We start from the raw sequence: 12,008 nt of genomic DNA on the forward strand, positions 1-12,008 counted from the left end.
GGGACACCGGACCGTCCCCCCAGACCACCCGTGGGCAGAGGGGGACACGGGGGACACCGGGGGACACCGGAATGTCCCCCCAAACTACCTGTGGTGGGGGGAGGACACTGGGGGACACCGGGGAACACGGGGGGACACCGGACCGTCCCCCCAAACCCCCCGTGGGAGGAGGGGGACACCGGGGGACACCGGACCGTGCCCCCAAACCACCCGTGGGGGGACACCGGGGGACACTGGACTGTCCCCCCCAAACCACGCGTGGGTGGGGGGAGGACACCGGGGGACACCGGGGGACACCGGGGGACACGGGGGAACACTGGGGGACACCGGACCGTGCCCCCAAACCACCCGTGGGAGGAGGGGCCACTGGGGGACACCGGACCGTGCCCCCAAACCACCCGTGGTGGGACACCGGGGGGGACACCGGACTGTTCCCCCAAACCACCCATGGTGGGGGGAGGACACTGGGGGACACCGGACTGTCCCCCCAAACCACGCGTGGGTAGGGGGAGGACACCGGGGGACACTGGGGAACACGGGGGGACACCGGACCGTCCCCCCAAACCACCCGTGGGAGGAGGGGGACACCGGGGAACACCGGGGGACACCAGTGGACACCGGACCATCCCCCCAAACCACCCGTGGGAGGAGGGGGACACTGGGGGACACCGGACCGTGCCCCCAAACCACCCGTGGGGGGACACTGGGGGACACCGGACTGTCCCCCCAAACCACGCGTGGGAGGAGGGGGACACCGGGGAACACCAGTGGACACCGGACCATGCCCCCAAACCACCCGTGGGAGGAGGGGGACACCGGGGGACACCGGGGAACACTGGGGGACACCGGACCGTCCCCCCAAACCCCCCGTGGGAGGAGGGGGACACCGGGGGACACCGGGGGACACCGGACCATCCCCCCAAACCCCCCGTGGGGTGTAGGGGAAGGCTGACCCCGAGCTCCCCACCCTCCTCAGGGATCCCTCTCCCGCTTGACCCTCACATCCCCGGCCAGGATGGCGGCGATCTCTCCCTGCATGAACGCCCAGGGCAGGCCGGAGCCGGCCAGCGGGCAGCGGCCGCCGCTCGGACAGTGCACGGCGGCTCCGGCGCCGCGGGCGCGGATGGCCCGGCGGGCGCACGGGAAGCAGAAGCGGTGCTCGGGCACGGCCGGGCACTGCACGAAGTGCGTGTCCTCCAGCAGCCGCCGGCACCGGCCGCAGCTCAGCGCCTCGGCCGCCAGCACCCGCGGCTCCGGGGATGCTTTGCGCCGACGCCGCGGAGGAGCAGCAGGAGGAGGAGGAAGAGGAGGAGGAGGAGGCAGCACGGCCACGCTGGGGAGGTGCCGGTGCTGCTGCGGCAGCGCCTCGGGAGCGGGCGGGTGGCGGAAGAAGCGCACGGCCTCGGTGAAAAGTTCACCCAGCGACCTCCAGTCGCCGCTGCCCTGGCGCTTCTCGTACTCCAGGTACTTGTAGCCCGAAGAGATGGCCTTGCCCGGAGTCCGCAGGCAGTCCTGGAACATCCTCCGCGCCAGCCCCAGCACGCCGTACACGCTGCCGGAGCCGCAGGGGTACTCGGCGAACAGCCGCAGCTCGAAGTCGCCCTGGCCGGCGCGGGGGGCGGCGTCGAAAGCCAGCACCCTCCCCACCAGCGCGTGGTCCTTGCGGAAGCGCACGGCGAACGGCGCGCAGCCGGCCAGCACCGACAGCCGCTCCCGCACCGCCCGCGGCTTGCCCGGCCACGCCTCGGCTCGCCCGCGGAGCGCCGCGCTCAGCCCCGCCGGGACGCCCGGGGCCAGCGCGGTGTCGTGGTGCTGCGGGTGCCGGCGCGGCCGGCGCTCGGTGCTCTCCACGGTGATGCGGCCGCACAAAGCCTCGCTCAGCCCCGCCGGGACGCCCGGGGCCAGCGCGGTGTCGTGGTGCTGCGGGTGCCGGCGCGGCCGGCGCTCGGTGCTCTCCACGGTGATGCGGCCGCACAAAGCCTCGCTCAGCCCCGCCGGGACGCCCGGGGCCAGCGCGGTGTCGTGGTGCTGCGGGTGCCGGCGCGGCCGGCGCTCGGTGCTCTCCAGGGCGACGTGGCCGCACAAAGCCTCGCTCAGCCCCGCCGGGACGCCCGGGGCCAGCGCCGTGTCGTGGTGCTGCGGGTGCCGGCGCGGCCGGCGCTCGGTGCTCTCCAGGGCGACGCGGCCGCACAAAGCCTCGCTCAGCTCCATGGGGACGTCCCGGGACGACGGTGGCACCGCGGCGGCGTCGCGGCGGCGGCGGCACTCGGCGCCCACGGGGACGTCCTGGGCAGGCGTCGGCGGTAGCCCCAGCGCGGCGGCGGCGGCGGCGGCGGCGACCTCGTGGTGGTGGCCCCGCAGGCGGCGGGCGGCCGCCAGCAGCGGCTCGATGCGGCCGGCGCCCTCGAAGTTGACGCAGCCGCGGCACACGGCCTCGCTGAAATCCCACACCACGGCCCACGGAGGCTTGGGCAGCTCGCACAGGTGACACCACTGCCGCCGCCACGCCATGGCCGGGCACGCCGGGCTGGGGAGGGGGGGGGACACCGAGCGGTCAGCGGGCGGCCGGGGAGGGAGGGGACGCGCTCTGGGGCACTGGGAGCACACGGGGAACCCCCTGGGGAACCCTCGGGGATGTGACCCCTCCCCTCGTCCTCAGCACTGGGACCCTCAGGGACCCCTCAGGGACCTCCCACCCTTGCTCAGCACTGGGACCCTCAGGGACCCCCCTCAGAACACAGGGACCCCTCAGGGACCCCCCCCCCCTCGTCCTCAGCACTGGGACCCTCAGGGACCCCCCTCAGAACAGGGACCCCCTCAGGGACCCCCTCATCCTCAGCACTGGGACCCTCAGGGACCCCTCAGGGATGTGACCCCTCCCCTCGTCCTCAGCACTGGGACCCTCAGGGACCCCTCAGGGATGCGACTCCCCCCTTGTCCTCAGCACTGGGACCCTCAGGGACCCCCCCTCAGAACACAGGGACCCCTCAGGGACCCCCCATCTCGTCCTCAGCACTGGGACCCTCAGGGACCCCTCAGGGATGCGACTCCCCCCTCGTCCTCAGCACTGGGACCCTCAGGGACCCCTCAGGGACCTCCCACCCTTGCTCAGCACTGGGACCCTCAGGGACCCCCCTCAGAACACAGGGACCCCTCAGGGACCCCCCCCCCCTCGTCCTCAGCACTGGGACCCTCAGGGACCCCCCTCAGAACAGGGACCCCCTCAGGGACCCCCTCATCCTCAGCACTGGGACCCTCAGGGACCCCCCTCAGAACAGGGACCCCCTCAGGGACCCCCTCATCCTCAGCACTGGGACCCTCAGGGACCCCTCAGGGATGTGACCCCTCCCCTCGTCCTCAGCACTGGGACCCTCAGGGACCCCTCAGGGATGCGACTCCCCCCTTGTCCTCAGCACTGGGACCCTCAGGGACCCCCCCTCAGAACACAGGGACCCCCTCAGGGACCCCCTCATCCTCAGCACTGGGACCCTCAGGGACCCCTCAGGGACACTCTCCCCCTTGCTCAGCACTGGGACCCTCAAGGACACCCCTGGGGACCCCTCAGGGACCCGACCCCCCCCCTCGTCCTCAGCACTGGGACCACACGGGGAACCCGCTGGGGACCCCTCAGGGATGCGACTCCCCACTCGTCCTCAGCACTGGGACCCTCAGGGACCCCCCTCAGAACACAGGGACCCCTCAGGGACCCCCCCCCTCGTCCTCAGCACTGGGACCCTCAGGGACCCCTCAGGGACCTCCCACCCTTGCTCAGTACTGGGACCCTCAGGAACCCCCCTCAGAACACAGGGACCCCTCAGGGACCCCCTCATCCTCAGCACTGGGACCCTCAGGGACCCCCCTCAGAACACAGGGACCCCTCAGGGACCCCCCCCCTCGTCCTCAGCACTGGGACCCTCAAGGACCCCCCTGGGGACCCCTCAGGGGACCTGACCCCCCCCTCGTCCTCAGCACTGGGACCCTCAGGGACCCCCCTCAGAACAGGGACCCCCTCAGGGACCCCCCTCAGAACACAGGGACCCCTCAGGGACCCCCCCCTCGTCCTCAGCACTGGGACCCTCAGGGACCCCTCAGGGACCTCCCACCCTTGCTCAGTACTGGGACCCTCAGGGACCCCCCTCAGAACACAGGGACCCCCTCAGGGACCCCCTCATCCTCAGCACTGGGACCCTCAGGGACCCCTCAGGGACCTCCCACCCTTGCTCAGCACTGGGACCCTCAAGGACGCCCCTGGGGACCCCTCAGGGACCCGACCCCCCCCTCGTCCTCAGCACTGGGACCACACGGGGAACCCCCTGGGGACCCCTCAGGGACCTTCCCCCCCTCCTCAGCACTGGGACCCTCAAAGATCCCTCAGGGACCCCCTCCTCGTCCTCAGCACTGGGACCCTCAGGGACCCCCCTCAGAACAGGGAGCCCTCAGGGACCTCTCCCCTCCTCAGCACTGGGACCCTCAGGGACCCCTCAGGGACCCGGCCCCCCCCTTGTCCTCAGCACTGGGACCCTCAAGGACCCCCCCTCAGAACAGGGACCCCCTCAGGGACCCCCTCGTCCTCAGCACTGGGACCCTCAGGGACCCCCCCCACAGCACTGGGACCCCCTCAGGGAGCCCCCTCAAAACAGGGACCCCTCAGGGACTCCCCCCCTCAACACGGGGACCCCTCAGGGATCCCCCTCAGAGAAGAGGCCCCACAGGAAACCCCCATCATCAGCAACCTCCCCCTCAGCAAAGGGACCCCTCCCTCAGCACAAGAACCCTTCAGTCCCCCCCCCAACCCCTGACCCCCCCCCCCCGCCTCAGCACGGCACCACCCCTCAGAGGACCACCCCCCAACACCCCAGACCCCTCCTCAAAGACCCTCCCGTCCCCACAGCCCCCCCCCCTTTTCCCGCTCCCCCCTTCCTCAAAGCCCCGTTACGAACCGGCCGCCTCAGAGGGGCCGCGGCAGCGGCGGGACGGGAGGGGCGGGACTGACACTGCGCATGCGCGGGGGGACAGCCCGCGCACGGCGTGGGGGCGTGGCCACGCACGGCACCGGATTGATTACGTCACTCATGGGGGCGTGGCCTCAAATGACCCCGCCCCCACGGGCTCCTCCTGCCCCGAGCCCCCCGAGCGGGGGGGGGTTGGGTACCTTTCTCCCCCCCCCCCAAATTAAGCCCCCAGCCCCCATCTGGACCCCACCCTTAAAGGATGGATCCAGCAGGATCCCATCCCCATTCCCAACCCCCGCGGCCGCTCGGGGATGCGGCTGGAGCGCCGTGAATCCAGCAGGGTCCCGTTCCCGTCCCCATTCCCCATCCTTTCCCCGTTCCCAATCCCAATCCCCTTCTCGCGGGTGCAGCCAGAATCCACCGGGATCCCGTTCCGGAGCCCGTTCCCGATCCCTTCGCACAGATACGGCTGGAGCGGGACATATCCACGATATTCCCGATCCCTGCGGACACGAGGGGACACGGGGGGGTGCTTTGTCCACCCCTTCCCCGGGGTCTGTCCCCTACTCCTCGTGTCCTCTCCCCGGTGTCCCCGTTCCTCCCCCCCCCCCCCCGCCGGTGTCCTTTGTCCCCTCCCGGGGGTCCCTCTCCGCGTCCCCCCCACCCCCCTGCCCGCCCCTGCACATGGTACGGCCGAAGCCCCGCCCCATTCGGAGTCTCGTCCAATCAGCGGCGCAGATTCTTCCAGTTGGCCACGCCCACTCCTGCTGGCCACGCCCCCACGCGAGCCGCGGGCATCGAGGTGCGGGGGGGGGGGGAGACCCGGGACCCCTCCCCAAAATTGGGATCCCCCTCCCCCAAAATTGAGATACCCCCCCCAAAATTGGGATCCCCACCCCAAAATTAGGACGCCTCCCTAAAATTGGGACCCCCCACCCCAAAACTGGGAGCCTCAAAAACACCTCCAGGGCCTGGGGCCACCCCAATTCCAAGGCCTGGGGATGGTCCCAAAACTGGGACCCCCTCCCTAAAATTAGGACCCCACCCCAAAATTGGGACCCCAAACCCAAAATTGGGACCCCAAACACAAAACTGGGACCCCCAAAAGCCCCCCCAGGGCCTGGGATCCCCCCCGGATTCTCCTGGGCCTGGGCCCACCCCAATTCCAAGGCCTGGGAATGGCCCCAAAACTGGGATCCCCCCACCCCAAAATTGAGACCCCCACCCCAAAACTGGGACCTCCACCCCAAAACTGGCACCCGCACCCTAAAATTGGGAGCCCCCACCCCGAAACTGGGAGCCTCAAAAACACTTCCAGGGCCTGGGCCCACCCCAATTCCAAGGCCTGGGAATGGCCCCAAAACTGGGACCGCCTCCCCAAAATTGGGACCCCCACCCCAAAATTGGGACCCCCACCCCAAAATTGGGACCCCACCCCAAAACTGGGACCCCCAAACCCCCCCCCAGGGCCTGGGATCTCCCCCTGGATCCTCCTGGACCTGGGGCCACCCCAATTCCAAGGCCTGGGAATGGCCCCAAAACTGGGACCCCCACCCCAAAATTGGGATCCCCTCCCCCAAAATTGAGACACCCCCCCCAAAATTTGGTTGCCCACCCCAAAATTAGGACGCCTCCCTAAAATTGGGACGCCCCACCCCAAAACTGGGAGCCTCAAAAACACCTCCAGGGCCTGGGGCCACCCCAATTCCAAGGCCTGGGAATGGTCCCAAAACTGGGACCCCCTCCCTAAAATTAGGACCCCACCCCAAAATTGGGACCCCAAACCCAAAATTGGGACCCCAAACACAAAACTGGGACCCCCAAAAGCCCCCCCAGGGCCTGGGATCCCCCCCGGATTCTCCTGGGCCTGGGCCCACCCCAATTCCAAGGCCTGGGAATGGCCCCAAAACAGGGACCCCCACCCCAAAATTGAGACATCCCCCCCAAAACTGGGATCCCCACCCCAAAATTAGGACGCCTCCCTAAAATTGGGACCCCCACCCCAAAACTGGGACCCCCAAAAGCCCCCCCAGGGCCTGGGATCCCCCCCTGGATCCTCCAGGGCCTGGGACCACCCCAATTCCAAGGCCTGGGAATGGCCCGAAAACTGGGACCCCCACCCCAAAATTGAGACTCCCACCCCAAAATTGAGACCCCCACCCCAAAACTGGGACCTCCACCCCAAAACTGGCATCCCCACCCTAAAATTGGGAGCCCCCACCCCGAAACTGGGAGCCCCAAAAACACTTCCAGGGCCTGGGCCCACCCCAATTCCAAGGCCTGGGAATGGCCCCAAAACTGGGACCCCCACCCCAAAATTGAGACCCCCACCCCAAAATTGGGACCCCAAACCCAAAATTGGGACCCCAAACACAAAACTGGGACCCCCAAAAGCCCCCCCAGGGCCTGGGATCCCCCCCGGATCCTCCTGGGCCTGGGGCCACCCCAATTCCAAGGCCTGGGAATGGCCCCAAAACTGGGACCCCCACCCCAAAATTGAGACATCCCCCCCAAAACTGGGATCCCCACCCCAAAATTAGGACGCCTCCCTAAAATTGGGACCCCCACCCCAAAACTGGGACCCCCAAAAGCCCCCCCAGGGCCTGGGATCCCTCCTTGGATCCTCCTGGGCCTGTGGCCAGCCCAATTCCAAGGCCTGGGAATGGCCCCAAAACTGGGACCCCCCCCACCCCAAAATTGAGACCCCCACCCCAAAATTGGGACCCCCTCCCCAAAATTGAGACCCCCACCCCAAAATTGGGACCCCTTCCCCAAAACTGGACCCTCCAAAACCCCCCCAAGGCCTGGGACCCCCCCCCGGTTCCTCCTGGGGTTGGGATCTGCGGGGTCTTGGATTTAATTCCAGGTTCGGGACCCCCCCACCCCCCCCAAAAAAGGGGGTCAGGACCCCCCCCCCCACCCCAAAAAAGGGGTCGGGACCCCCCCCAGGATGGAGCCCCCGACCTGCGGCAGCCCCGGAGAGTGGCACCGGTGAGGGGGGGAGGGGACGCGACTGTCACACGCCTGTCACCCCCCCAGTGTCCCCCAGTGTCCCCCAGTGTCCCCCGATGTCCCCTCAGTGTCCCCCCCAATGTCCCTCAGTGTCCCCCCAGTGTCCCCCCAGTGTCCCCCCAGTGTCCCCCAATGTCCCCTAATGTCCCCCAGTGTCCCCCAGTGTCCCCCCAGTATCCCCTCAGTGTCCCCCAGTGTCCCCCCAGTGACCCCTCAATGTCCCCCCAGTGACCCCTCAGTGTCCCCCAGTGTCCTCCAATGTCCCCTCAGTGAACCCCCAGTGTCCCCCGATGTCCCCCCAGTGTCCCCCCAGTGACCCCTCAGTGAACCCCCAGTGTCCCCTCAGTGTCCCCCAGTGTCCCCCCAGTGTCCCCCCAGTGTCCCCCAGTGTCCCCCAGTGTCCTCCCGATGTCCCCCCAGTGTCCCCCCAGTGACCCCTCAGTGTCCCCCAGTGCTCCCCGATGTCCCCCCCGTGTCCCCTCCCCTCGTGTCCCCCCAGTGACCCCCGATGTTTCCCCGCTGTCCCCTCTTGTCCCTCCTCTGTCCCCCCCATGTCCCACCCTCCCCCGCTGTCCCCGCGGGTCCCCCCGGGACTGGCCCTCCCCGGTGACCCCCCATGTCCCCCCGCTGTCCCCCCATGTCCCGCTCCCCCCGGTGTCCCCCCGCTGTCCCCCCATGTCCTGCTCCCCCCGCTGTCCCCCCGCTGTCCCCCCGGTGTCCCCCCATGTCCCGCTCCCCCCGGTGTCCCCCCGCTGTCCCCTCGCTGATCCCGCCGTCCCCCCATGTCCTGCTCCCCCCGCTGTCCCCCCGCTGTCCCCCCGGTGTCCGCCCATGTCCCGCTCCCCCCGGTGTCCCCTCGGTGTCCCCGCTGTCCCCGCAGGTTCCCCCGGGACCGGCCCCCCGGTGTCCCCGGTGTCCCCCCGGTGTCCGCCCATGTCCCGCTCCCCCCGCTGTCCCCCCAGTGTCCCCCCGCTGTCCCCGCAGGTGCCCCCGGGACCGGCCCCCCGCTGACCCCGCTGTCCCCCCATGTCCCGCTCCCCCCGGTGTCCCCCCGGTGACCCCGCTGTCCCCCCGCTGTCCCCCCATGTCCCGCTCCCCCCGGTGACCCCGCTGTCCCCCCGCTGTCCCCCCATGTCCCGCTCCCCCCGCTGTCCCCCCGCTGTCCCCCCGGTGTCCCCCCATGTCCCGCTCCCCCCGCTGACCCCGGTGTCCCCCCGCTGTCCCCCCGCTGTCCCCCCGGTGTCCCCCCATGTCCCGCTCCCCCCGCTGACCCCGGTGTCCCCCCGCTGTCCCCCCGCTGTCCCCCCGGTGTCCCCCCATGTCCCGCTCCCCCCCGCTGACCCCGGTGTCCCCCCGCTGTCCCCCCGCTGTCCCCCCGGTGTCCCCCCATGTCCCGCTCCCCCCGCTGACCCCGCTGTCCCCCCGCTGTCCCCCCGTTGTCCCCCCAGGTCCCCCCGGGACTGGCGCTCGCTGCTGCCCGAGCTGGCCCAGATGGTGCCGTGGCCCCGCGGCGGGGGCGGGGGACACTCCGAGGTACGGGGGGGACACCGGGGGGGACACCGGGGGGGACACCGGGGAGGACATGGGGACACCGGGGGAGACACCGGGGGGACATCGGGGGGGACATGGGGACACCGGGGGGGACGCCGGGGGGGACATCGGGGTGAATGGGGACACCGGGGGGGACATGGGGACACCGGGGAGGACAGGGGGACACCGGGGGGGACACCGGGGGGACATCGGGGGGGACATGGGGACACCGGGGGGGACGCCGGGGGGGACATCGGGGTGAATGGGGACACCGGGGGGGACATGGGGACACCGGGAGGGACGGGGGGACACCGGGGGATAGGGGGACACCGGGGGGGACAGGGGACATAGGGGGGGACAGGGAGACACCGTGGGGACACCGGGGAGGACAAGGGGACACCGGAGAGTGGGGACACGGCGGGGGGGGACACTCCGAGGTACGGGGGGGGACACCGGGGGGGGACACCGGGGGGGACACCGGGGATGTCGGTGGGGGACACCGGGGGGGTCATGGGGACATCGGGGTGAATGGGGGGGGAGGTGACACCGGAGGGGACACGGGGAGGTGACACCGGGATGGGTGAGGTGACACCGGGGGGGACACGGGGAGGTGACACCGGGATGGGTGAGGTGACACCGGGGGGGACACGGGGAGGTGACACCGGGGGGGGAGGGACACGGTGACACCGGGATGGGGGGACACGGGGAGGTGACACCGGGGGGGACACGATGACACCGGGGGGGCCACGGGGAGGTGACACCGGGGGGGACAAGGGGACACCGGAGGGGACACGGGGAGGTGACACCGGGATGGGGGGGGGGACACGGGGAGGTGACACCGGTGGGGACACGGTGACACCGGGGGTGACACGGGGAGGTGACACCGGGGGTCCATGGGGACACCGGGGGGGCCACGGGGAGGTGACACCGGGGGGGGGGGGAGGGACATAGGGACACTGGAGGGGACACGGGGAGGTGACACCGGGGGGGACACGGGGAGGTGACACCGGGGGTGGGGGGTGGGGGAGGTGGGGGAGGTGGCAGCCCCCGGTGTCACCGCGGTGTCCCCCCCCCCCCCCCCCCGTCCCCTCCCCCCAGGCGCAGGTGCTGCAGAACGTTCTGGGCTACCTGGAGTTCCTGCAGGAGCGCGTGCGGGCGGCGCGGGCGGCCGCGGGTCAGCCGGGACCCCTCCCCAAATTCGGGGACCCCTCCCCAAATTTAGGGACACCCCCTACCCCGCTCCAAATCTCTCTGCCCGTTTAGAGACCCCCCCGAACCCCCCCTTAAAACCCCCCCAAAATCCCCTCCAGGCTCTTCTCAAGGCGCCCCAGACCCCTCCCCAAATTTAGGGACCCCTCCCCAAATTACCCAACCCCCCCCAAATCCCCTTTAAACCCCCCAGACCCCTCCCCAAATTACCAGACCCCCCAGACCCCTCCCCAAATTACCCAAAATCCCCCAAAATCCCCTTTAAACCCCCCCAGACCCCTCCCCAAATTCCCCAACCCCCCCCAAATCCCCTTTAAACCCCCCAGACCCCTCCCCAAATTCCCCAGACCTCCCCAAATCCCCTTTAAACCCCCCCAGACCCCTCCCCAAATCATCCAGACCCCGCCAAAATCCCCTTTAAACCCCCCCAGACCCCTCCCCAAATTATCCAGACCCCCCAAATCCCCTTTAAACCCCCCCAGACCCCTCCCCAAATTCCCCAGACCCCCCCAAATCCCCTTTAAACCCCCCCAGACCCCTCCCCAAATTCCCCAGACCCCCCCAAATCCCCTTTAAACCCCTCCAGACCCCTCCCCAAATTCCCCAGACCCCCCCCAAATCCCCTTTAAACCCCTTCAGACCCCTCCCCAAATTACCAGACCCCCCAGACCCCTCCCCAAATTACCCAAATCCCCCCAAATCCCCTTTAAACCCCCCCAGACCCCTCCCCAAATTACCCAGACCCCCCCCAATCCCCTTTAAACCCCCCCAGACCCCTCCCCAAATTACCCAGACCCCCCCCAAATCCCCTTTAAACCCCCCCAGACCCCTCCCCAAATTACCCAAAACCCCCCCAAATCCCCTTTAAACCCCCCCAGACCCCTCCCCAAATTCCCCAGACCCCCCCCAAATCCCCTTTAAACCCCCCAGACCCCTCCCCAAATTACCAGACCCCCCAGACCCCTCCCCAAATTACCCAGACCCCCCCCAAATCCCCTTTAAACCCCCCCAGACCCCTCCCCAAATTACCCAGACCCCCCAAAATCCCCTTTAAGCCCCCCCGCCCCCCCCAGGGCTCCCCCCCTGCGGGGACACCTCGGAGCCGCCCCCCCCCAGCTTTGGGGACACCACGCCCAGGTGGGGACATTTTTTGGGGGTTTTTGGGGTTTTTTTTGGGAAAATTTGGGGATTTTTTGGGTTTTTTGGAGGGGTTTGGGGGGTGGAATTTGAGGGATTTTTGGGGGAAATTTTGGGGATCAGGGGGAAGTTTTGGGGTGGGTTTGGGGTTTTTCGGGGGAAATTTTG

At 69.4% G+C, this 12,008-nt stretch overlaps 1 protein-coding gene across 1 annotated transcript; it reads right to left on the reverse strand.

Annotated features, from left to right (window-relative positions):
- Window positions 1-883: 883 nt before the first annotated feature.
- Window positions 884-4,989, reverse strand: LOC138100594 (interferon regulatory factor 2-binding protein 1-like). Its single transcript, XM_068998467.1, has 2 exons — window positions 4,941-4,989; window positions 884-2,527 (listed from the first exon to the last, which is right to left on the reverse strand). Exon 2 carries the CDS (start codon window positions 2,509-2,511, stop codon window positions 973-975), a length of 1,539 nt encoding a protein of 512 aa, XP_068854568.1. The 5' UTR covers window positions 2,512-2,527; window positions 4,941-4,989; the 3' UTR covers window positions 884-972.
- Window positions 4,990-12,008: the final 7,019 nt, after the last annotated feature.

Source organism: Aphelocoma coerulescens, unplaced genomic scaffold, assembly GCF_041296385.1.
Source record: "Aphelocoma coerulescens isolate FSJ_1873_10779 unplaced genomic scaffold, UR_Acoe_1.0 HiC_scaffold_118, whole genome shotgun sequence".
Lineage (NCBI taxonomy): Eukaryota > Metazoa > Chordata > Aves > Passeriformes > Corvidae > Aphelocoma > Aphelocoma coerulescens.